Genomic DNA, 25,958 nt, shown 5'->3' with positions numbered 1-25,958 from the left:
GCGCGTCCAACATGTCAAAAAGTGGTTTGGTAAACAAGTTGTAGAGGGTAGGCGCAGTACATGAGCTCCACAGTTGATGGTGGTGGGAGCTGCATTGACATGGTCAGAGTATACTTTCATGGCTCTTCCCTCTAGGAATGAGGTTATCCAAGAGGTGGCATTATTTGAGAAGTGGGCTGCGTTAGAAAGATGGGAAGTGAGGATGTCATGGTCAACAAGATGAAACGCGGTGGAGAGATCAAGGAGAAGCAGGAGGGCAGGTTTGCCATTGTCCATTAATTTGATGATTTGGTTCTTTAGATCTAGGAGGGCGGTTTCTGTGCCATGGTCTTTGTGGAAGCCTGATTGCCTTCTGCCTAAGAGGGTGTTAGATTCCAGGTAATGTTGGATTTGGTTGGGGGCAGCTTTGTCTAGGATTTTAAGGAGAAAATGGACGGTAGTGATGGGACGGCAGTTGTTGGGGCATGTGGGGTCTAGGGTGTTTTTTTTTAATAAGTGGGCGGACCCATGCTTCTTTTAGGATTTGTGGTACTATTCCAGAGGAGAATGAGGCATTAATGAATGCTGTGATAATGGGGGTCAGTGAATCGGCGCATTCTTTGATGATGGTCGGGGGACAGATTTCCCCTTTAAATGTGGATGTTTGATGTGTTTGAGGATGTCAGCCACTTCCGCCGCTGTGACGTCTCTGAAGACGAAGAGGGGTATTTGGTGGGATGATTAGGCGGGGAGGGCGGGGGTGAACTGTTCTGATTGGGAAGGGCTTTGCGCTGTGCTAGTATTTTTTCTTGGAGCAGCTTGACTTTGTTGATTAGTGCAGCCTGAATGCTGGAGCACCAGGCTTCGTCTTTGATGATTTCATCTGGGCTAGTGGCGGGGGTGATGAGGTCTTTGAAGATCGTGAATATTTCCCTTGATTTTGAGTTAGCTTTAGAAATTCTGTGGTTGAATGATTCTGACTTTGCAAATAATATGGCTTTTTTGTACGAGGATGCAATCTCTTTTGAATTCTTCTTTTTGAGCTCTGACAGAGAGTCATGTCCCGGAATCACTAGTGTTTGAGAATAGAGTGTTTAGGGCATTAGATCATTTAAAACAGACACTAATAAAAGTACTTTCCAGAATGTGTCTATGGGGGAAAAAGAAGCAAGTCAGACTTTAGCAGAAAATGTTGCCATCATAATTAGTAAGGCAGACAAGGGAGGCACCATCATGCTCTTAAATAGAAAAGACTACATCTTGGAATGTGAACGCCAATTAAATGACACTATGTGTTATGCTTAACAAGAGATAGACCCAACAGAAAGACGAAAACAACGTATCACAACGAAAGTTGAAAAAGCTCTCCACAGGCATTGGATTAGCCAACAAGTAGCATCATTTTTAATTAAGAGCAAACCGAGAATACCTCCACTTTACATTCTCCCAAAGATACACAAAAACCTGACTAAACCGCCAGGATTCCCAATAGTATCGGGCAAGGATTTGATGCTGGAACCACTTTCCAAGTTTTCTAATGTGTATCTTAGACCATTTGTGCAACCTATGAAATCATATGTACAGGACACAATTGAGATTATTAAATTGGTTGTAGTGAACCTACTACAGGCCACAGGGCCCTCTCCCTCTCTCTCTTGCTGCAGCGCTGCGTACTGAGCCCCACCATACTCCCCCCTCAGGCCGGGCTGACAGCTAAAGGCCCTTGTTTCACTGATGCTGTAATGTACCCTCTCACCCTTCTGCTAAACCCGCACCAGGTATCCCCCTTCCCCAAAGCTCCCTGACACACAATGCTACCATAAACTTGCTCTGCACCTCCAGACTCTGGTTAAAGAACTATGGGCAGCAAAGCCCTCATCCCACCACCTTTTGATGTACCAGCTATGTGCCCTCTGACCCGATAGTATCCCAGCTTACCCCAACCCCGACTGACCATGGTGGCAGTAGATTTACTCTTGTACTAACATACTATAAAGATGTCCCCCACTAGATCTAACAAAGCATAGTGATAGAGGTATCCCTGGCATATGTCCCCTGATAAGGCACCTGAACCCAGGAAGCAGTCCCTTTATTGTATAGTGTTTTTATGATGATGAGATAAGAGCTCCTAGAGTAATGTGTTATTTCTCTTGTGACGTTAGATTAACAACTTGTAGGATTTACAGGGCATTATGAATTATATTTAACACTGAATGAGTATGTGTGGCCACAAGGGCAAATGTTAGTGCAGCCGAGATGTATCAATTCAGACATCTCCTAATCTGGTACTTCAGCCCGATGAGCCCAGCTGACCTACAAGCATCACTGTGACACCACGCGGAACCTCACCAATCCTGAAGCCTCGACCATACACATTCTATACTGCCTATTCCCCTTTGCCCAATCTCATTTATTCATGTACTCCCTAGCTCCCATGTCATAGGTGACATGGTTTTGTAACAAAATTTAGATGTTTTCTGATGTTTGGCAGAGCGCCCTCGGAGTTTGCAGAGTTCTCTGCTTGACTTGTTTTCGTTTTGGATAAACTTACTTTTTATCTTCACCCGCACTTGGTCTTGGTCTCATTCCCTCCTGGATTCCCTCCTGGGGTGTGTCCATTATTGACTCTCATTGGGGAGTTTGTGTTGCATTTTTGGGGACGCTCACTTTCACCCACCTGGGAATAATTACACAGTACAAATCATGAATCGATAGCGGAAGTCATTAGTACTGCCACAATTGGCTGGAGCTTGACTGGCTTGATTATAGGTGGTGATTTCACTGCCCATTATAGATGTGAAAATATATCTCCTGAGACTGACTATGTCAGTTCAATGGGTACAATGGCAAAAAAAAGAGTTAACCAAAAAGGTATGCACTGGGTAGATTACCTAGTAGATTGGGACTGCTGCATTCTGAATGGCCGTGTATGTGGGGACCAACCTGGAGGTCATGCATGGAAGAATGGGTTTAAAACATTTACCCGTGCATACCTTTTTGTAAATCATGAAGAAATCCCTAGTGTTAGGAAATTAACGATTGCTGAAAGTGTATACAGCGATCATGCCATGCAACAACTAGTGGTTCAAGGCAGGTTGACTGGAGAGACCCTAGCGCGTTTGGGAGACCTGGAAGTCAGTCCTGATGGCAACAGAATGAGTTGGACCCGGCGAATATGGACAACATGCTGAAGTACATTCAAGCTCAGTATAAGGCAGATAGCGAGTATTCCTCAGCTTTATCGGCTGATGAAATTGAGGCCTGGATCTCTACTACTACTACACGCTTTACGTCCGCTAAGGCCTCCTATGCAACTTACTCTAGAGAGAACCATCATCATGCTTATGATAGAGGAATTAGAAATCCCAAGACGAATATGAGAAGGAAAATATGGACGGTAAATAAATTGCATTTGCCTCTGAGCAAATCACGTAAGCTAGTATCCGCCATACAAAATAAATACAACAGGTAGGTGAAATGGTGGCGCAGCTCGTACAAGAATGCACAATGGCAGCGTCTTATTGCAGTAGCTGCAACAAAAAATATGGGTAAGATGTGGCAACTTTTGAACAAACGCAAAACTAAGAAAGAAGAGCAAATTATTAAGCGGTTTTTGCACACGAGTGGACACACTATAGCTGCAATTTGAAAAGACAGATATTGAGCTTTTAATACGCAAGTTAAAAAAATGGAGAACACCAGGACCTAGTAATGGTATAGCAAATATTGTTCTAATAAATGATCCAGAGTATTGGACCCAATTATTATACAATCTCTTCACTAAAGTATCTGAAAATCTTACTTAATCCCACTTTATAAAAAGGGTAAATGGGCAGAGTCAGCGTATTACCATTTGCTGGCCATGTTAGATGTCTCAGGGAAGGTATTTGTGTCCTTATTACTACAGCATCTAAGTGGGGAGACAAAAATCACATACTGGACAACTTCCAGATGGGCTTCCGACCAGGGTCAAGTACCATGTACTGCTTAAAAATAATGGACAGACAAATAAATGAGACGAAGGAGAAAACTGACCTGTACTTATGTACAACTATGAAAGACTTCAGTGCTGCGCTTGATACAGTTCATCAGAATATCCTATGGGCCAAGCTTGACAAGTTAGGCTGTCCAACTACCATACTAAATGCGTTACAGGGATTGTACATAAAAACCTAGGTCCAGGTGCGTTTGGACAGCAGGGGCACACTATCAGAATCTGTCCACACTAGAAGGGGGTGAGGCAGGGCTGTGTATTGGCACCCTTGCTGTTCAACATCTACCTCTCAGACCTGCCTCGGGAGTTGGTAAAACTGAATAACTGTCCACCAAAATTAAATAAGTCCACAGTAAACTGTATACTCTATGGTGACGAGTTGATTATTTGTGATTTCACTTACATAGGCATTAAGAGATCTCTATTGGAGCTGCATAATTATGCTGATGCCAATGGTTTACTTATAAACCATGAAAAATTCAGCTTTTTGCGCACAAAGAAAAAAGAGTGCTAAACATTGTAATTAGAGAACAGCTGATAGCTCATGCTCAGAGTTATAAATATTCGGGTATCATCCTGTCCACTAAAGGCGACTACACAAAGCTTACCCCGGAGAAAAGCAGGAAGGCTGTAGTACTAACCAGGGGTGTTGCTAGGGCTGGAAAAGATCAGGGGCTAAGCTAATGTTGGGACTGGCTGGATTCGGGGCTAGCTATAGCCTTTTGGTTGTCGTCCCTGAGCTTCTATTCGGGGCTACAACCAAAAGACCCGGGGCTATAGCCCCCTCAGCTTTCCTCTAGCAACGCCTCTAGTACTAACTGCTATGATTTCAAATATTGCTAGAGAGACCTTCGGATTTAGTTATCAAGGGGTCCTCCTCTTGTATAAACAGTGTTTTTGTACCACAATGTTACATGCTATAGATGCTTTATACATATGCGACCTATCTTGGCTGAAAGTATTGGATGGGAAATTCTGAAGAGCAATAGTTGGTCATGGCCTAAGTGTGTCAATTGAACTGTAAAGGCTCGAGCTGGGGCTAATCTCCTTGCTTGTTCAGGTGATTAAAAGAAGGTGCCTACCATACATTCAATCTAAACGTCGCCAATGTGTCCTCTTTTAAAATTATTGGGTGACACCCATCACACAGAGGAAGACGATAATTTCACAAAGTTGGTGAACACACCCCTTGGGATTTTGGAATGCGTCCCGGATTGGGGAAAAGATTACTACAGTTTACAAAAATTGATTGGCAACAAATTGGAAAAGTGTGACTGGTCGTCTAATTACACCCATTTAGGTTCCAAAAGCTAAGCCACGTGTATCAGTCCTTTAAGGAACTTATGGTGGCAACGGTAAAGACAGACACAAGTGATCACAGTTCAAGGGTGTTTATTAAACTGTATGTAGGTTGGAAAAATGCTAAATCTAAACCTAAATTATAAGAGGTGAGCAAGCGTCAACTTTCAAATGAAAATAAGGCAGTCCATGAGGCGTCATGTAAAATAAAAAGGGCTTATACTAAGAAACCTATTGCCAGACCTTACAACTAATACAAAAAGTGTGTGAGATGGTTTTCAAGAAAAAGAAAGAAGTGTTCTCAAATAATATGGCTGGATGCAGTGACCTAGGTCTTCCTTCCCCACGTTTTGAGCACAGGGTAAGATTGGATCTTGGAGAACAGTACACACTGAAGCTTTCCCAGCACAAGTCAACAGTTCCACTTGCAGCTATAAGTACCATTGATGGCCAAGTCTTGTTTCATTAAAAGTCTCTTGCCTTTGAGGCCCGACGTTTTCAATAACAAAACAAAAGTTCCTTTATAGAAATCAAAGTGTGTTTCCTGGTTTTTCTTAGGGTGCAGATTTTCCACCTCTGGCTCCCCCTCTACTGGGCACTGACCCTTGTTCTTTGGTGTCTTGGGAAATCAGTTTTCACCCCCTCGGATCTCCCTCTTCCGGTCTTGGATCCTAAAACAGTTCCTATCGATATCAATGCGTTTGGGATGATGGCTTCCTGTTCCTGTTGGCCTGATAGGATTATCAACGAAAAAAAAACACAAAGTTCTGGTTTACATATTTCTCGGGTGATGGATTCACCCCTATATCACCCTCTTCCGGGGCGCTGACCCTTCACAAATTGTTGTGCACAAATCAAATAATAGTTCCTTCTCTTAATGGATTTTTGGTGATGCTCCACCCCTGGATCTCCCTCGTTCGGGCTTGGACCTCTCTTGACTGTCAGCCTCCCTCTGCCATGTTCACTATGTCTTTTCCAACATTGTAACACAACAGTGCACATCCCTCGGTCGGGTTCACCTTTGTCAACACACAGTTTCTTGGGACTTTACATTTTGCCCCCTCCTTGTCAGCATCCCTCTTCCGGGCTCACACTTGCCAACTTCACCTTATCATACGATTTCAATGTTTAATGGGAATTACTTCCCTTGCTTTCTCATATGGCATGATTCATTTCCCTTGCTTTCTTTAAAGTACGTAGGTCAAAAGTTTTAGACTGTATGGGGATTTTGCTTGACCTCCTGTATAACCACTTTGACCTATCTTGGTGGCTTTCCTACGGCCTTCTGGTTTCTGTAGTTTTTGTCAGATTGGTATTGACCAGAGTTTCTCAGAGCAACAAATCCATTTGGTGCCAGTCCAGTTCTGCACCTGGTATCCCCCTTTTCTATCTTACAGTTCTTTGATCTTTCTCACTTTGCCACTTTGCCACTTTCATTCACCACAGTCCGGTTCTTATTGGCTCTCCCCTCGGCTCACCAGCTGTGATGAACTGCTTGGCTTTCTTCTTTACTAGAGTCAAGGCCGGTATCACAGAAGTAGCGGTCTCCCTCGTTACAGTTTATCGGGGTCGACACGCTGCGTGTACCATTGACATCTGCTACAGCACTCCTGGGCTATTGTCCTCTGCATTATGTTTATTTCAGTGGAGGGTTTGTGGGATTTTGTCAAAAAGGCCAAGGTCGCGTCTCTCCTCATCAGCGTCTCGATCTTTGCCACCTTTCTCCTCCTCTTGAACTGCCGGGTCTGAATAGCTGTCTCATCATGTGGTCTGCCTTGCTTGTACTGTGCTGTCTTGCTCCACCTTTTATCCTTGTGGGGAAGGGAAAGGGCCATCAGGTGGTGTGTTTCTGATCAATTGCCTGACTTTGCCAGACCCTTGTATTGGGGCATGTCAGGTAAACGGCTCTGGTGTTAGTCCCTTCTCTGGTGTGTCATGAGAAAATGTTCATGTCGGAAAAGGGGGAGCAGTGGCTTTGAATGTCCTACATGATAGGATGGAGAAAAGGTGTTGAAAGAAGGGGGATACTGCGTCCCACCCGTTGGTGTCCCACTCCCACTCCCACTCCACAAGGATCGCCCATCCAGGTGATCCTCCCTCACTGGTCAAATGGCTGTGTTCTTGTGGGGATTCGTTTTGTTCATAGTCATCCTCCAGTGTTAGAAATCCCATTTGTCATTTTAAAAGCACATTCCCGTTTTCCATTCTTGCACCTATCTCAAAAAAACGATCTCCAGTAAAACGTCCATAACTTCCTTAGTTATCGTGCTAGAAACACTCTGCTTCTGCTTGTAGCTAACATCCACGGCTTTTAATCGCATCTAAATCTGCATCCCAAATCCATATAGTTTGCCCGTTATCATGATTATCGTGCAGTGAATAATTTGCCACAAATTTTCGTTTAGAGAAATTCTGACACGTGTAAAACAGCTTTTGATCGCTCCCGACTTGAATTGTAGGATTTCAAATTGTTTCTTGGTATTGAATCATTGCTTGTATTTGTGTGCAACCATCCAAAGCGGCTCCCATAAAAATTGATAGCAATTTCAGCAATGTTGACCACATTTAGTGTTTTACCCAGTCCATTCTCAAGATAACTTTAAAAGCCATTCTAACCGCTTGACAATCAATTCTGTTTTTTTTTTGTGTTTGCTGGGAGAAAGTGGAATTGATATTTTGTGTGAATTCTGCCATTCCTGAATACCTGCTCTCTCATCCTATCTCTTTACATTGTCTATTGAGGGTTGAGTGGTGTGCAGGGGGAACTAGTAACCACAGTGCTATCTGTTCTGAACACACACACAAAAGTATTATTTCTGTGCTGGATTGTTTTGTTCACTATTACTCCTTGTGTATTAAAGAGACTATTCAGTGTGACATCACCCCATTGGTGATTATTGTGTACCCATTAAAACATAGTGTGATTAAATTGCAAACACATCAATAAATATTTTTACTTTGCAAACCAGCCTGATTCCTGGTTCAGTGTGACCGGGGGGGGGTTCCAGGAGAGGGGTGTGATATGAGTGGTATATCGTTCAGAATAAAAGAACTTTTAGACAAAAATAAATAAGGATTTCAGATGTGCATTCCATGCTAGGCGTTGACTTGGGTGTGTGCCGGATTGAAATCACTTACACTACGTTCTCCTTCTTGAGTGAATTTACATTTGCTGTTGGTCCATTGACATTGATGGGTAGGCCCCCTTTCACATGGTTCTTTAATTTGCCATTAACACAAAGAAAAAGCCAAGCCATTGTTTGTTTGCAGGGTTGAATGGCTGCTAAGGTGAGAGGGGCTTCTGTCTAGGATCTTTAAATGCACCGCACAGTACCCCCGCACTGAGAGGGCGGAGGGATGTATGCATCCACCATTTAACATCATAGAGCTAAGTGAAATTTGAAAAGAGCAGAGTAACGTCATAGAGAATAGATACTGAGACTCACTGAAATGATATGCAAATACTCAAACAGTAAAGATGTAACTGAATTAACAAGAGAAACATGTAATCGAATTTGAAGAAATTGTATATGCAAAGAAGATAAAGTAACTTGCTGATTAATGCATGTATATACGCAGAAATGCAAGGTAGATGAGACATGTAAAAGCTTGCTGCAGAGGAAGGCATAGCATGGTTAAAGTGGCCATGATGGAAAGATGGATGTCAGACTCGTATTAAAACCATTCAAGTTACCTTGGAGAAAGTCCAGGGCTGCAGAATCAGGAGACGCTGGAAAAACAGCTTTGTGTGAGGAATAAAGAGGAGTCTATTGGCTTGGGATCAAGGATGCTATTTCAAGGAATAATTGCAAGGCACAAGGGGAGTCAAAAGAATAAGCCATGTACGTAAGACATATTTCTCTTATAGTAAGCAAAGGAGAAAGACATCTCTAAGAGTCAAATATTAGACAATTAAAGATGCAGGAAACCTATGTAAGATGGAGTGAGCAAGTCTCCAGGTGCCAAGAAGTGTAATGACAACTAGCTTAATTGAATCAAATAGCAGTAAATAGTAGGTCGAGATGGACACATTTGGTCTCCCCCTGTGATTCAGAAGTTGAAAACAAGGTGTATTCATTAAGCCCAAATGAAGATAATAGTGTGCCTATACTCCCTTGAAGGCCCTGGAACAGAGAGCAGGCTTCACGGTCAACTACAAAGGAGAAGCCTTGACTTGGGGCCTGACCAATGAGAGATGCTGGACTAATTGGGAAAGTGGGAAGTAGTCTGATGTTGCTTGTGGCACCTGAGCTTCTTTTTGCTTACATGCTGCTAACGAGCCAAAGGTCCAAGGTTGGGAAAGCATGCCAACCAATCAGAGGGTCTATTTAGAAAACATGCTATACAATGTTGCAGAGACCAACCCACTGTCATTTTTTCTGCTATAATTACTATTATGTGTATTTCGAGGTAGTTTGAGGCATACCCACTAGATAAAGGGAGCCAATGAAGTTATTAACAATTATGTATACTATAGGTACACATGTTCTCCTAACCAAACCCTCCCTTCAATTGGGTTTAGTTTGCTGCATATGATGACATCATAAATGATCCACATCGAGGTATAAAACCTTTGTATAATCAAATTCGGTGTGAGTGCGTCAATTACAGCCGGTTATACATTTTTAACCACAAAAATGGGACACGTGTCCTTTGAAAGCTTGTCCCAAGCCTGTCATGTTGATGTCATTTATAAGTATAACTCCTGCTATAATCAAAAATGTGTTTCTAGCTTCCCCAAAAATGTTCAGAATCCAAAAGTTGGGGAGCTGGTGGTGGCTTATTAAATTAGATATCTGGGTAGAAAATGTCACTTTCATAACTGGGATACTTTTTGTGTAAAGTGCCAAAAACTGCTTGTCGCGAGTGCAATATTCTGCCAAAACGGGAATCATTTATTAGGCCCGCAATGATTAGGAGAACACAAAAATACATAAGCAGTTATGTTCATATGTAAAACCCACATTTTTGTCACTTAGGACTTTTCAGTGCAAAATGACATGTGTAAAAAAATATAAATGCAAGTAGGTGTGTACCTCTGTCCCATCAATTCAACTTCAGAACTCCCAGAGCTTATCGGTAGAGGGGGTTGAACCTTGGAGGAGGAGAGGACCGTAAAGGTCCAATAAAATACCTCAATATTTTAGGGGGGGTGGCTTATAGAGTAAAAAGCCCTCCCTTTATGGGGAAGGGAGAGCTCCCTAAGAAGCTTAAAGGAGACTTGCCTAAAGACCATCTAGGTGAATCCTAACACTACTGCCTAATACCACCTGGGTGGAAAGGACTAAAGATTGCAGCAGGGTTATTTAACTTGGGAGACAGCCACTGGGAACGCCTAAAAGCTGGCTGTGCCCTATGATTAATGAGAGCAAAATTAGGGATGGATGCTGGTGGCTATCAATGACTGAAGTGTTTGACCAGATTCCTGTGCTGTCCATGTAAGAGGCATCTTGCTGGCTTTCCTGAGCAGCAAAACAGAGATTTCTGATGTGATTTCTAAGTAGATTGTCCAATGAAACTAAGTGTGTGTAGGGGGATCTGCTTGCCTTAATAATGTTCCCTTAATAGCGGGTGGGTGAAACTGTGAAGACCCTTAGAGTATTTTATGGAATGCTAATTTAATTAACTGCAATATAGATTGACACAGGGGGAGCTCTGGGGAGTTCAAAAACCTCTGCCCTCTTTCATAGCAATAAGTTAAGTTATAGTCATTTGAAGTAATGGGTACACCTATTTTTCCTGTCAAACCCAGACTTATCAATAGAAAAGGGGTACTTGTCCAAAACCAAAATTCCTTAACTGTCTGTACTCCTCAGACCTTGCCTTTAAACCAAGGGATGCTGAATATAACTGAAGCCTTGGTTTTTGGTGCTGGGGAAAGAAGACCTTTGCCAAGTGAAACCAAGGCTAATCCTCCATTGAAAACAACCACTCTTTTGAGTGAGTGAGTGAGTGAGTGAGTGAGTGAGTGAGTGAGTGAGTGAGTGAGTGAGTGAGTGAGTGAGTGAGTGAGTGAGTGCCTTGATGGCAGAAAGATGTCGTACTGCTTTTGGGTGAAGGAGGAAGAAGGGTTCTATCAATCAAAAAGTATTCTTAAAAGTCTGTGTGATTTAAAAACTGTGAGCGTTTTTAAGTGTGCAGGGAAAACAAAATATGCAAGTGGCATGAGAGAATTTGCTTTTGAACAAACTGTGCATCTATTTGAAAACTAACCATTATCATGTGTGGGATATGTTGACCCACTCAACAGAATTGCCTCACATCACTAAGCTGCATTTGCGCAAGAAACAGCAACCTGGCTGAGTTGGCTCCTGTGCACACCAGGACCTCAAAACTGCAGTTTGGCAGCAACAAAAGATGGCTGCACCATCCTGCCTAGCACACTTCAGGCAAGATGAAAGAAGGGGATACACTGAAAAAGTATGCCAGTGTGTACAGAGAGATATATATGGAATCAAGTGGAAAGGCAGCACTGCGTTGCTGCAAAAGCCAAAAATCCCCTTCAAAATGAAATATTTCACACTTTCAAAATGCTGTTTTGACGCTAGTTCCATCTGTTCAGTTTGAAACCACTGTGATTAAAAAGGCCCTGTGATGCCCAGGATATTTCACTGTGCTTCACCGAAACCAGGCATAATTCCTGAGTGACAGGCCCAGTCAAACCAACTCTGAGAGAAATCCATAAGCCACTTCACTTTCACTCGCACGGGAACACGCGTTTATTTCTTGCCAAAAAGTATCCACGCTCAGCAGTTCAAAGAGTCTTTAACTCTCTGAGTCAGGTCAAGTGTCAAATGAATCTATGCTTCAGATCAAACTCCTGCATTCAAGGAAATGACTGCAAGTGTATAAATGTAGGTTTTTGGCAAAATCTGATTTTAAATAAAGTAAATGTGGGAGTTTTTGGACATTGTAAAACTCATCTCATAAACCTGACATCATTCCCTTGGAAATCCAACCAGCTGAGAGTGAGGCGGAGACTACCACCCTTGTCCAATCCCTTTGTTAGGGGTGTGTTTAGTGAAGCCTGCCCCAGTCATATACTTAGATGATGTCACTAGGCATTAAAATAAGGGTCCCTAACAAGACTCTGGAACACACACTCTTCAGGATTTCCTGTGCTGCGTTCCTGTTCCTGTTTCATCTTCCAGACTCCAGATCCCAACTACAAGGCCAAGCATTGCTTATCCCACTCCAGGGCCCATTGCAAAACCCAAGCAGTGCTGACGTCATTCCCAGCAAGGCCTCCAATATAAAAAAAAAACATTAATCTCCCATTAACCAGGAGAAAACTGTGGTACTTTGGCATACTGATCCAGCTTGGCTTGCCGCCATTCACTGCATGCTGCTGCCATCCTGCTACCCTGAGGACCTATATTATCCAGTAACCAGAATTGCCAGTCCAGAAGTGCTACCCGGGAAAACCAGACATGCCCAGCTGATCCTGTCCCGCTGATTTTGTCCGGCTGTCCTTTGTTAGACCAGATCCGGGTGGCGACCAAAATGCTGACTGTCCAGAATCCAAAATATAAAAAGTGGACTGTGAGTATCGATTGCCACCCTACCTAAAGCCATAGCCTTTCTTGTCTTTGTCCTCATCCCACTCTCTAAGTCATCCTATCCTTACCCTGATAACTTGTAATACCGTTAGAATCATTCTTACAACCCTGGTATTGATTTATAGTGCTAGCGCCATCTCTTTAGCAATTTCTCTTGTAAATCCTAAACTATTAATCTTATTTCGAGTGATCGGACTGGTTCCGCCAGGGTGGGGGCTGGGGAGCTAGGGTTGAATTCGCGAATCAACCCTGGAGCTTACTTTGTCCCTCCTTGATAGCCTAGCCTGAATGCTCTAGTGTAGAGTAAATCTGTTCTTGTCAAAACTGTTTTCTTTTCCTTTTTCGCGCCTTCATTTTCTCAAAGTGCACCTTCTTAGATCTTGCATAACTCTCTCAATTTACCAGCTCAAGACCTAATTTCACTTCCATATTGTACCTATGATCTATAGCTATACCCAAACACAAAAACCACACTCTAAATCATTGTATTTCACCGATTTTGTATTAAAAACCGTATGGGTAATTTCAGGGGGGAATTGCAAAGTTTGCTAAATTTCCAACGTGTGATTTGCTGCAATCTGTTTTAACCCTGTCACTCAATTTCGACTGTATGCTCTTGGTAATCCATTGCCTGTGATTGTTAGTATTTGTATATTGTTGCTGTAGTGAGGAATAATATTTGTTTCAAGGTTTTACACACATTCAGTAATTAATTCATCCATTTCCGAGTGTCATTTTTAGCATTTGACAGGGTTTAAAATCTGTTTTTCTCTCTTGCTTTGGGAGGGAAGGTCGGATTTCAATTCTGTTTTAATTTGTCATTCCTGATTACCTGCTGCTTATGTTTATCCACTCAGAATTGATTATTTGTGTGTTGAGGGAATTTTGCAGGGGGAAATTCTATCTCAAGTGCTATCTTCCCTAAAATCAAAAAGTGCTCCTATTCCCTGCTGTTTTGTAGATGTGTCAATAGAAGGTTGAACTAAGCGCACATTGCTTACATTCCTATTGTTAATATCACCCCATTGGTGATTGCTGCCCCATATTAAAAATTGTCTGATTTCTTTTGATTTCAAAAGAAATAAATAAATATTACATTTTATCAACCAGCCTGGTTCATGGTCCATCGTGGCCCGGTAATTTGAAAAGGGTGTGTGATATGAGTGGTGTATCATCTCAATATTGACTCTAACATAAAAACATAAGTATTTCAATTGTGTGCTGCATACTAGGCCGAGACTAAGGTGTGCGTCGCCTGATTGAAATCCTTAACACAAGAAATGTGAATTCTTATGAGTTGGTAATTTTGACAACAAAGGGATTCGTGCGACAAGAGTTTGTACCTGTTTATTTCACCTGTGGCCCCTGTACCTGAGACAAAAAAGGAAAAAGTGCATTTTGTAATGAAGCTTTGTTTTGCGCCACAGAGAAGGTGGCGTGTGTAACCATTTAGTGAAAAGATTCCTTGAACCTATAATTTAAAATAGATATAATTCTTTCAACATCCAGGCCTGGTTCTAGGCTCCTTCACAGCAGGAGGGGTCTGCGTGGCTCTATATGAGTCATAGATGGGGCTAGCTTAACAAAAATCATCGATGTGCTGTGGGTCATTTTGTTTGGGGGGGTCTCCCCATATTAAGCGTGGTCTCCCAATATATCGTTACATTCTAACACCACACGTGGACAGAGATGGGAGATGTACAAATAAAATCAACCAGAGGTCACTCGTATAGAGACAGTTCTTGATTTTCGAGCTTAGGGTGCATCGTTTGTTATATTATACTTCAAACTTCTATAACAAGTACTGTCATTTAACTGGCCCTGGAGAGGGAAATGTTTTGCAGAATCGTGCCTATCAATTGAGACATCCAGTCTGCATCCAGTCTGGCAGAGAGGCATTTTAGAAGGCCTGGCGCTCAGTTCGTAGAAAGGCTCGTCCGGATACACGTGCTTTGCCTCTTTCGGGAAGACTGACAAACACTGTTCAGACCCAAATGCATGTGCGTTAACCATTTCTTTCCCACGCTGACCAGCTACATTGGCTCCGCTGCAACGTTCTTTGAAGTATCAGCATTCAGGCTAGCCGGGGTCGGGGCACTGCATCGTTTTGAAGCACCTTAGATATCCTGGTCACTGCAGATGCATTAGTTCCTATAAGAATGCATGTCAAAAGTATACATTTTCCTCTTTATCTGCTCTTCAGCTGCAGTGTAAAGGGCTGCTGGGAAGAAGTTTGGCAGCGCAGTTATGCAATACTTGGAAATCTTGTGACACAGAAACTGTCTGCAAAGAGCATAATATTAGCTTTGTTCTGCCAGAGTTGAGAAAGAGCACGCAGAGTGATTTCCTGGTGCCCGCAATGTAGTAACAGCAAAGACTCCGCCAACCCCTGCTTTTATGCCATCTTGAGATATGATATGACATAAATATCAGGACACCACGAAGACAGCCCACACAGAAGAAAAGTCGGACCTTTTATGGAGAGCCACTAGTCAAAGCTTCCCCTATGGCTTATGAAGCGATATGACAGCCCGCCCTAAACCGACCATTTCTGATGCGAGTTTAAGTAGTGAAAACTGCATCTTTGCTTTTTTTCCAATGGGATTCTTTTTTCTGCCAGTGTTGGTATTCCGACCATTTTATTCCTCCCCCACAAACAGTCATCAGTCACGAGTCATAGCCCAGATAAAGGACTTCATGTTGTTTTTGATTTGGCCCTCGCATGGTCGCTGCGTGAGTATCTTCTGAAGGCAAACCCTGAAAGCATTGCTAAAAACACAACCTTGAGACATGGCTCTGCCCCCTGAAAATGAATCATAAAATAAAATACTGTTTTGAACACATTCTAGCAACAATTTGTTTTGCAAAGGGTGCTGAATACGTATCTGCATTCATATCGACTGATCAGTATACGGCCCCTCAAGCACCCGAGGCCCAGCATTAATCGAATACACCATTTTCACAAGTCCCTGCCAGAAATGCATCCATTGGCATCCGCTGCTGTTCTTGCTCTTGGGCGGAGTTTGGGGGGGCATCTAAAAGGAATGACTGTTCCGTGGGTTCTTGAACTGTTATAACATAGTCAAGTGCACTTGGTTCTCTCGTGGCATAGTTGGAGCTCAGTCATGTGTGGTGCACCGCACCATGCTCTCTGCTCTCCTGGAGGGACGGCGCCTCTCTGTCCTGCCCTTCGCACATGTTCCCTGAAGTGTACCCAATATTGGCGGGCCTGCCGAACACGTTCGCCTGATTTGCAGGGTTGATTGACTCTGGCCTGTTTTCTGGGAGCATCCGCACTTTTTTGCAAAATAATACATGCCCTCCTTACCTCACTGCCTTGACTATCACACCTTCTTCTATGCCAGAGGTTTTCATCCTTTTGCTCTTCGGGTGTTTTGGACTACAGTACCCATCAGCCCTAGCCAACAAAGTCCATCCCGAAGGGGCAAGGGAAGTGAAGTTCGAAACATCTGGAGAGAGGTAAGTTACAGACCGGTAAGCTATGTTTGTAGTCTTTCCTGCAATCTTTTATCCATGACACCTTAAGAATGGCAGAGCTGTCATGTTAGCCCACATTTACAAGTCTGCATCCTGAAAGTCAACTTCTGCGATGGTGTTGCTATACTGCAAGGCAGTGGTAGCCTTCTCCCTGCTTACTTTCACAGGACGGTCCACGCCAATATTTGGGAATTTGATACAAATCAAATCAATTGAGGTTTGTTAGGAGTGTGCCACCATTGAAGTCTATGAATGCATGTCGCTTGTAGATGGAAGGTGGGTGATTCAGCGAAGGATGCCGCTTAATAAGGGTGAGCTCAGATGAATGGGTGCTGCCGGTATTCAATGGATTAAGTACATAGACTGTCGTTTACTTGCCTATATACAGAGCTCTCTAGTTTACTCATGCCATGTATGAGTAGGTCTTCCAGTCCTGTATATTTGTTTAAATACTCGGACTTGTAGTTCTGATATGAAAACTGGAAAAATCAAACTACAAGTTCCAGAATGCAAAGACCAAAACAGGGACTGTGTGACCTACTTAGGCCTAACATGGGGAATTTCGATAGCTCGGTATGTTGCAAGTCATATAATGTCCACAAAAACATGCCATTTAAAGGCGAGTTTTTACTTCCCTATGTAAATAAGTGTTGGCAACTTCGCTTCATACAAGTATTTCTTTAACGTCATTTTCTACACGTGGGTTACATTCTCGCAATAGTTGTGTATGTTCTTAAAATCATTCGGCATACACTTGCCAGTTATGAGAGTGTGCCAGCATCTACTGGCTTATAAATTACCCACAGTGAAATAGAGTAAAAAAAAGTAATGGCTGTTTGTTTACCTGCCTTGCCAGGTATTTCCTGGTGGAAACAACATGCTATTCATAGACTGGGGTGTATAGGTGTATTATGGCATAACCTGCTTTTCAACAACATATGCTCTATTAACCTCTAATATCCCCTTAAAATGTCTCTGGCTCCGTTTTCTGTTCTTACCAGTTTTGTGTGCGCCCTGATGCCTGCGGGCTGCGGCGCGTTAGAAGAATATACATAAATAAATACATGAACATGTTCTGATTATTAAATATAGTTGTGAAACTCTGGGGACATATGCCCTCACGCACCCGTTAACTGCAAACGTCCTTTTTCCCACTATCAATACATTACACCAGAAAATGAAACGAACGAAGCAACCGAAAATGAAGGCACCGAAAATGCACACATACCGACTCCGTATCTCTCCTTGCCAGTTGCGTGCCAGGGAGCCATTGCCAATGAGTGTGTGGGCCTAGAGCCAACTCCGGGTCGCGTTCCCGCGCTGTGCTGCAAGTTCACTTTGAAGTTGACGGGATGCGCGCAGCTGTGCAGGGCAGCGCGGGTGTGCACAGGTGTGGGGGTGGCTCGGGTGCTTTTAGCGTTCCAGCTGGGTGCCCAAATTGCATGCCACTCCGTTGCTGTGGGGTTTCTGCTGGGTGAGGGGTGAGAACCCGAGCGCCTCCGGCTCCTGCGCGCGCGCCTCTCTCTACTGCAGGAGAGCTCGGGGCGCGAGTGCAACTCTTCTCAGCCACCCTCACGCGCTGAAACTGCAGAGCGTGGTTCCCCGCCCTCACGCCGCGCCTGGCCTGGCCCTGCTCTGCGGTAGGAGCCCGCGCCTCTCAGCCCTGCCCGCTTCCTTCCTCTATTCTGAAGCGTCAATCACGCCCAGGCCTTTGCAGCGGAATGGGGTGAGAACTGGAGGTTCGTGATGCAACATCAAGGAAGGGCCTTTATCAAGAGATGCAGACAGGGCGACCTTAGGTCTTACGGAAGAGCACACTTACACAATGCCAGGTTGTGGAATTATATAACTTTGTGACACTTCTTCTTTCTTTTTAAGAACTGACTACATATTTTTTACTTGGCAACTTAAATTGTGTGATTTCCCAAGTAAATTTAATGCTAAAGTAAAGTGCTCATGTTACCCAACGGTGCATATTGGAAATAGATGCTTTGCAGTAAAGGAAATGCCTGCAGATGAATGTGATGTGTAGTACTCAGGGGAATTGCCTTTATTGGAATTTAGCTAATACATGTAGGGAGTAATTCATAGATTTCATTGCAGAGGCAGCGCACGCGAGCAGCGCAGAGAGGAAGCGTGCGCCAGCGTGCGCTAAACAGCATTCTGGCGCACCGTGTATTCATGGATTTCGCAAGCCATTTTGAGCCCTGGCGCAGCGAACATCCCGCAGCGCCAATTACACCCCAAGAACGCCCCTTGCGCAAGGGAAAGCCATCAAAATCCCCAATACGGCGCAAAGGGCCGTGCTAACCCTGGACCAGTTTACAGGGCCACTACACTGTAATCACATGAAAATTCTATGCGTACCCCGCTAACGGCAGCCAAAACGCAGGAAAAAGTACTTGTGCACCGCTCGGAATACACGGACCCCGCTTGCGCCAGGTAAATTGTGTGGAAAAAGTCCCCCACTGTGGTGTGGGCTGCCTGTGGGGCATGCCCAGGGTGGATGGGCTGCCTGTGGGGCATGGGGAGGGTGAATGGGCTGCCTGCGGAGCATGGCTGCCTGTGCATATTCCGGGGGTGCGCAGGGAGTTTTACACACGATAGGCCTGGCGCGAGTGGGGTACGTGTATTTCGGGGTGCACGGGGAATCTCACACGCGCTTTCGCTAGCACGAGCGGGGTAGGTGTATTCCGGGGGTGCGCGGGGAGTTTTACACACGATAGGCCTGGCGCGAGCGGGATACGTGTATTCCGGGGGTGCACGGGGAGTTTTACACGTGATAGACCTGGCGTGAGCAGGGTATGTGTATTTCGGGGTGCGTGGGGAGTCTCACACGTAATTTCGCTAGTGCGAGCAAGGTACGTTTATTCCAGGGGTGTGCAGGGAGTTTTACAGGTGATAGGCCTGGCGCGAGCGCGGTACATGTATTCCAGGGGTGCGCAGGGAGTTTTACAGGCGATAGGCCTGGCGCGAGAAGGGTATGTGTATTTCAGGGTGAGCGAGGAGTCTCACACGTGATTTCGCTCGCGCGATCGGGGTACGTGTTGTTGGGTGTCCTGACCCACGTTTGAGCTATCATGCTGCAACATTTGGTGCTGTGGGCTTAGAAAATCCAAGATGGCCAAAAAGCCCACAAGTGCGCCAGAATCCAGGAGAACCACACATTTTGTGCGCACACCCAAAATGGTTACCTAACTTGCCACCCACCAGTGTAAAGAAAGATCTTTGTTAACAAAATCCACTGTTACTGATGTCAAAAAGTTGCTGAAATCGTGGCTCATTGGACCACTTTAAAGATTCAACCCTTTTGTGGGGTTCCACATAACCATTTTACTGTAAGGAGCCCCATCAAAACAATGTTAAGCAAGGATTATTTACTACCATGTAAGAACCATTCCTGTTTAGAATGCATTAATCCAAGAAAGATCCCAAAATTGCATGCAGTACCAACAAAATCCTCAAGGCGGCGCTAGCGGTCTAAACTCTGACAGGAGAACTGAGTGCAGTTGCTGACAAAGGGATTTGACTCAGCTGACTTCAAAGGCTGCATTTTAATTAAAAATTAGCCACCTGCTGTTCCCAGAGGCCTGAAGCCTGGGAAACCCTCTCACCTCCAGAGATTCACACCAGGAGTTAGAATCTCACATGACCTCTTGATTGATAGAAGGCAGACTACCTGGGAGCCTCCTGGAGACCACACAATAGGCTCTTGCAATTGAATAGGATATGTTGATTTTGACTGTTTCCTGTCAACAAAGGCCTGCCTGCCAGAAGACACATGTGACTGACCCACCCAAGTCTTGGAGGCAGACTCCAACACTCTGAGAACTGAATTGAAAGCAAAATATATAGTTTACAGAAACACTGATAACTCTTTGTAATCAAATGACAGAAATGTATAACTTTGAGAGCCTTAATTTAAAAAAATGTACCTTCAATTCAAGCCCAAACTCCAATTTGTGTGATGTTCTGGGGGCAAACTAGCAGTTAAGAGGGTATTACTTAAAATGTCTGCATGTGAAAAGTCTGATACTTCATCAATTAATGCCTGCATGCCTTGCACACATTTGGGTAAATTTGAGTAAGAATCTGATATTGGTAACTTGACCAAAAAGTGAAATATGTTGCCATTTCTCAATGCAAGCTCTCAGGAAGAGCAGATTTGAACAGGGTATATCTCCTGTGATATGCATGATGGGTGCATGTAATTTCAAACCACTGTGTAGCTATGAAATATGTCTTTTTGATCAAATATAGATTGTGTGTAATTTGACAGGGGAGTGTCCTATCTGCAAGCCATTAAATGACATCGCTCTGACACTCCACTTCTTTTCCCCAATCAAGAGAGAAAGGAAAGCTTGACCAATCTGCAGTTGAGAGAGGGGCTGGCTAGTGATGCTGCACACACACCCATTTTCAAAACACATAAAAGCAGACAGTCAGGACAGATAGGGACATTCAATTCCATTTGCTGCAACGCGCTCTGCCGGACCATACCACATCCAGAGATCCAGACTTCAAATCCATCAATCTCCAGAGAAAGCTGTGCAGAAAGATCCAGAAGCAGTGCTGTACCCAGAGAGAGCAGAGCTGACCCAGACCACTGTTAGCAGAACCAGAGAGCTGACCCAGATCACTGTGAAGTGCCGAGACCAGACCAGAGTCCAGTCTAAAACCTGACCAGATCCGTGGCAAGGCCCATTCTAATTCAAGAATATAGTGTGAGTACCTAGCAGAACTGTGCAGAACCAATCTCTTAGTTAAAATAATCTAATCCAAGCTATTTTAATCTAAGTAGAACTGCCTCCTAACTGTCACCTGTCATTTTGTAAAGCTGTCACCTGTCATTTCTAGTTGCTAGCTGTCACTTGTCACTTTGAACTTTAAAATTTCAAATCCGAAAAAAAACCTTCACAAAATCGTTCATAACTCCGTAACGGTTTGTGCTAGGAACTTGGTATAACTTTCCACTGAAAGCTTAGAATCTTGGCTTTTCAACGAACCTAGAACCGCATTCCTGTTCCATACAATATTGCCGCAATCGCGAAAAACGCACTCGCGAATTTTGCCGCGATTTGCAAATTTCTCCACGTGTGAAAACAGCAGTTTTCTTGCTTTCATTTGCCAAAAATTCGTTTAACCTGCTAGTTACTCCTAGATCCTTGCTAAAGTGAGCCTGAACTCATCCCAAGTATATTTCACTCACCCTGAACCTCCAGAGGGAATTAAAAGCATTTTAGCATATTTTTCACTTCATTGCCAGCACATATAAAAGCATTTTGGGCCTGTGTTTCAAACTTCTGTAGTCTAAGCTTGCTGGGGTGAACTGAATTACATTTGATTGCATTTCTGAGAACTGTGTGCTTTCCTTCCATTTCCTTGCATTGCATAAAGGGGGGGAGTGGATTGCCAGAGAAAAGTGATTACATTGTTTTGTTGAAATCATATTGAGCATTTTCTGTATTGCATTTTCATTCAACATTACCTCCATCTGAACTTATATAAAGCATTCTCTACCACCTTATTCTTCTGTTCCTATTCACAAGTGTGCTAGTGCCAGACTATCCATTATTGATTACTGCTCAGATTCAGTGTGATATTCAATTATTAATTTATTATAAAGTGTGATATATATATATATATATATATATTGTTTAAAATATCAAATAAGCCTTTAAACTTGCAAAACAGAACTACTTCTTGGCTCAGTGGGGTCAGGGGGATTCCAAGAGAGGGGTATTATATAGGGGTAATCATCCAGAACGCATGAACTGGACATAAAGATATATCAATAAGGGTTTCCATTCAGTATCCCAGACTAGGCATTGACTTAGCTGTAGTGTTGAATTGAATCCTCTTACAAATTCGGGGCTCGAGCGGGACGTTTGGGTTAGATCTATCACTTGTGCAGATTAATACAGTGTGCCAGCTGACCAGATACACATATCCGGTCGGATCACCACGCTGTGTTACGCTGTAAAGCACTCCTCAAAGGAACGCTCTAAGGAAAAGGTCTGTTTTGCAAAAATAAAATACAAACTTCTGTAAGTCAGGAAGGAACTCAAATTCCAGAATGACGACCTTAGTAGACATGAAAATAGCCAGAGAGCACTTCTTACATAAGTTATTTGTCAGAGGTGAGTGGACTCACCAGGACCGCATGGTCTGGTTGCAGGCCATCACGCAACAGGTCACGGAAACAGGGTCAGATATATGGAGAGATCAGGGTCCCTTACATGTGGCCCTGAGTGAACTATACATGGCTCCTAAAGCTAAGGATGAACAAGACAAGATGGTTAGGATAGCGGCATACCTGTACCTATATATGGGAGACATGCAGGATAAATGTACTGAACGCCAAGATCTGGCGAATAAGCGACATATGGCGTTAGAGAAGGTCCAATCTGACCTGGTCTCTTCTGAGCAGAGGCTGCAGGGGAGCCAGGAGACAGAAAATGAGAGTAGACAGCACATCATTAAAATAAAGAGGGATATGGACATCCTGCAACAGGAAAAGGCTGACCAGGATACCAGATTTCTGGCCTTGCAGAAGGAGTACCAAGAAGGTTTGGACTCCCTACTGCAGAGCCAGAAAAAGCTGGAGCAACAGTTAGACTTCAATAGGGCATGTGCTGAGCAGGTAGTCACCCTGCAAAGCCACCTAGATAGGGAGAAGGCAGAGAGCAATAAACTGATTTTGAAAGACCTGGATACCCAGGCAGAGTTTGACCAGGAGCGCCAGAAAGTTGGTGCCTTCCAAAGGCAAAGGGACGACCTGGCGGCACAGGTGCAGGCTCTTAGTCAGGAAAGGGATACCTTAGGCCAGGAAGTCTGCCACTTAAAAAGGAAAATGGAAGAAAATCACCTGGCCCTCCAGGGACTGGGTGACCTCCAAAAAGAACACCAGAACGTGTTAGAGCACACCAGGAAGGTGGAGGATGCTCTGGCAAGAAAGGAGCAGGCCAATAGGGACACATCTCAGGAGGTAACCCTCCTGCAGCAAAGACTGGCCCAGTGCTCCAGGACCAATCAGGAAACGCAGAGAGAGAATGAGGCTCTCTGCCAGCACAATGATAGGCTCCAACAACAGGTAGTGATGCAGGAGAGACTGATAGAGTCTAGTAAGGCCTTAACTGAGGAACTGAAGGCGCAGGCTCTTGCATTGCAACAGGGAGCAGGGGCGGATAGAGACCAGGTTCGCTGGGAAAGGGAAACTCCTGAGCATAACCTCAGGAGCCCTAGCACCAGAGGCCTTTATCTCTCTCAGTCCCTGGACTCTGCCACCCCCATGTCCCCTGGCGCACATGAGCACCGGGCCACAGGGATGGCAGATTGCTATCCAGCCAGAAGCATGGGGCTCATAGGCCAGTACCACCCAGGAATGGAGGGGTGGGCATCCGGGTATGGGCACCCAAGCACAGTGCAATTTGATGGGGAACCCCAGGAGAGTAGGCCCATTAAGGGCATCCTGAAAACCTCTGCCCAGTTAGGTCAGTGGGGGGGTACCCATCAAATCCTGGCAGCAAGGAGGGATCTGAAGACTCCTCTGAACGGTACAGGACACAGGAGACCAGGTCCCCACATTCTGCCAGTCATTCCCAGGCTCGCAGAATCTGGGAAAGCCTGGAAGATCAGACAGGAACCTCTGGGAGCAGTGCCTCTGAGTCAGAGGACGAATGGACAAGGGTTACCCGAACCAAAAAGGCCAATAAGGCAAAAAGGGCCTTGATTAAGGACCCATTGAAACAGATTAAGGCAATCAGGAGTGTCATCACGCCTTATCATAAGAACGCCAAGTACTCTGTTTGGGAACACTTGGAGCTCTATGGGCAAATGATGGAGACTTTTCATTTGAAGGAGAGCCAAAGCTGTATCCAATATGTAAAGTGGACATTCTCCCCAGAGTACTCCAGTTTCTTTGCAGGGCTGGAGGACCAAAATCATTCCAGGTGGTCCACCTATAGGGCGGCCATATTAAAACATTTTTCTGTTCATAGAAATCCTCAAGAGGCTCGCAAGGCAGCCTACAATTTACAATGTGGGGAGGATCAGGCCCCACAAGAATTTGTGCAGGAGTTAAAGCGTGCTTTTGCACAGACCACAAGAAGGGTGCGCACGGATAGCAGAGAATTTATTAATACGTTTTTCCATGCCTTGCCCAAATACATAATGACCCAGCTCGTGAGGGATTTTCACGAGAAAAGATCTTTAGACTGGGTATTGAACAGGCAACCCGGATCTATGAGGTGCAGAAGCCAATAGAAAATAAAAATAATGCGCCCAAAAACCCCAAAGTCAACAACACCCCTGCTGCTGCCAAGGTGGCAGAGGTAAAGGTCACCCCCATTTTAGAGTTGGAGATGGGGGGGCCTAAAAACCTACCTGCACCTAATAATGCTAGGCCCAGAAGGTCCTCGGGCCAGGCACAGACAGGGAGCCAGGGAGGCAGCCCCACAAATGGGGTCCCTCGCTCTCCTGATTATGTAAGCCCCCGTTACAAGGGAAACAGACCCATCCTGGGTTATGTGTGGACTCCTCCAGCCCAAGGGGGGGGGATCCAGCCAAGCACCTAACCCAGAGAACTTCCCTCCCAACTTCTCACAGGAGGGCAGAAACTTACCAACTCCTGGGCAGAACTTCTTCCCCAGGTATCCACCCAACTTCCAGCCCCAAAATCCTCCACCCTTCTTTCCCCAATTCCCTGAGCCCAGACAACCGAATCCGGGAGAGGGGAGGCCAAGGGTGGAGGGGTATCCAAATCTTCCCAACCAGGGGTACTACCAAAGAAGGGATAGCTACCCTTCCCGGGATCAGCCCAGGGGAGAAAACAGGGCCCCGTATCAGCCTGAGCGGGTTTCCCAGTTAGAGCGCCAGGTCCAAAATATGGAACGGGATCTGGGTCAAATACTGAGGGCGCAGCAGAACCCTCAGATGGGCATGCCGGCACAGAATGCCCCAAACTCTGGACCTGGTGCTCCAGAACAATGACGGGGGCAGCACCCCGATAACTCACCGGTTCCCAGGGAGGAGGCACAAAGGGAAGGGGGGTGTAAAGCCTTGGAGGAAGCTTCCTTCCTCACTTGTAAACAGCCCCTGGAAACCCAGGAACCGGAAACAAAATCTCTTGCCCCTGAAAGTCTGCCTCCTAAGGAGCAGAGGGGGGGTAGGAGAAACAAAAGACCCAAACAGACTCAGTTTGAGGAGGAGGTACAGATCTTCCAATTTGAAGGAGAGGGATCCTCAGAAGATCCTGGGAAAAGGATCTTCTCCTTCAGAGATGGGGGAACTCCTCCCAAGGAAAAATGGGCCCCAAGGGATTCCAATCCAGACTGGGGAGATATGGAGACTGAGCTACCGCCGCCCATCATCTCATCCCAGAACCCACAATACCAAAATCCCCTGGTTCAAACCCATCCTGATGACTGCCTCCAAAAAGGGGGGGCGGCCCAGAACCGGAGCCAGGGGAACCCACAATGGCTCTGATCTACAGTTGCCAACTTTTTCTTTCAGATTCCCAAGGCTCTCTACAGAATTCTGCCCAAATCTCTTCGCTAGTGATGTCCAAAACCAGGAAGTTAGCCCACCAGTTGTCCAAAAATGTGCATTATCTGTGCCCCCTTGAGGAG

At 44.8% G+C, this 25,958-nt stretch overlaps 1 protein-coding gene across 2 annotated transcripts in view; it reads right to left on the bottom strand.

Moving 5' to 3' along the window:
* The window catches only part of DOCK2 (dedicator of cytokinesis 2), a 2,833,934-nt gene extending 2,815,972 nt beyond the window's left edge, over positions 1-17,962 (bottom strand). The window contains exon 1 of one of the 2 annotated variants that reach the window (XM_069654309.1): positions 17,558-17,962. In XM_069654309.1, coding sequence (XP_069510410.1) covers positions 17,558-17,600 — 43 coding nt within the window. In that variant the 5' untranslated portion in view covers positions 17,601-17,962. The remainder of the gene's footprint in view (positions 1-17,557) is intronic. The other variant, XM_069654310.1, reaches the window with a different exon arrangement.
* Between the last annotated feature and the right edge of the window lie 7,996 nt (positions 17,963-25,958).

This window comes from Ambystoma mexicanum, chromosome 3q, assembly GCF_040938575.1.
Source record: "Ambystoma mexicanum isolate Mex_15411 chromosome 3q, UKY_AmexF1_1, whole genome shotgun sequence".
Lineage (NCBI taxonomy): Eukaryota > Metazoa > Chordata > Amphibia > Caudata > Ambystomatidae > Ambystoma > Ambystoma mexicanum.
Note: the sequence above shows the minus strand (reverse complement) of the source record. Positions and strands in the feature narration are given on the sequence as shown.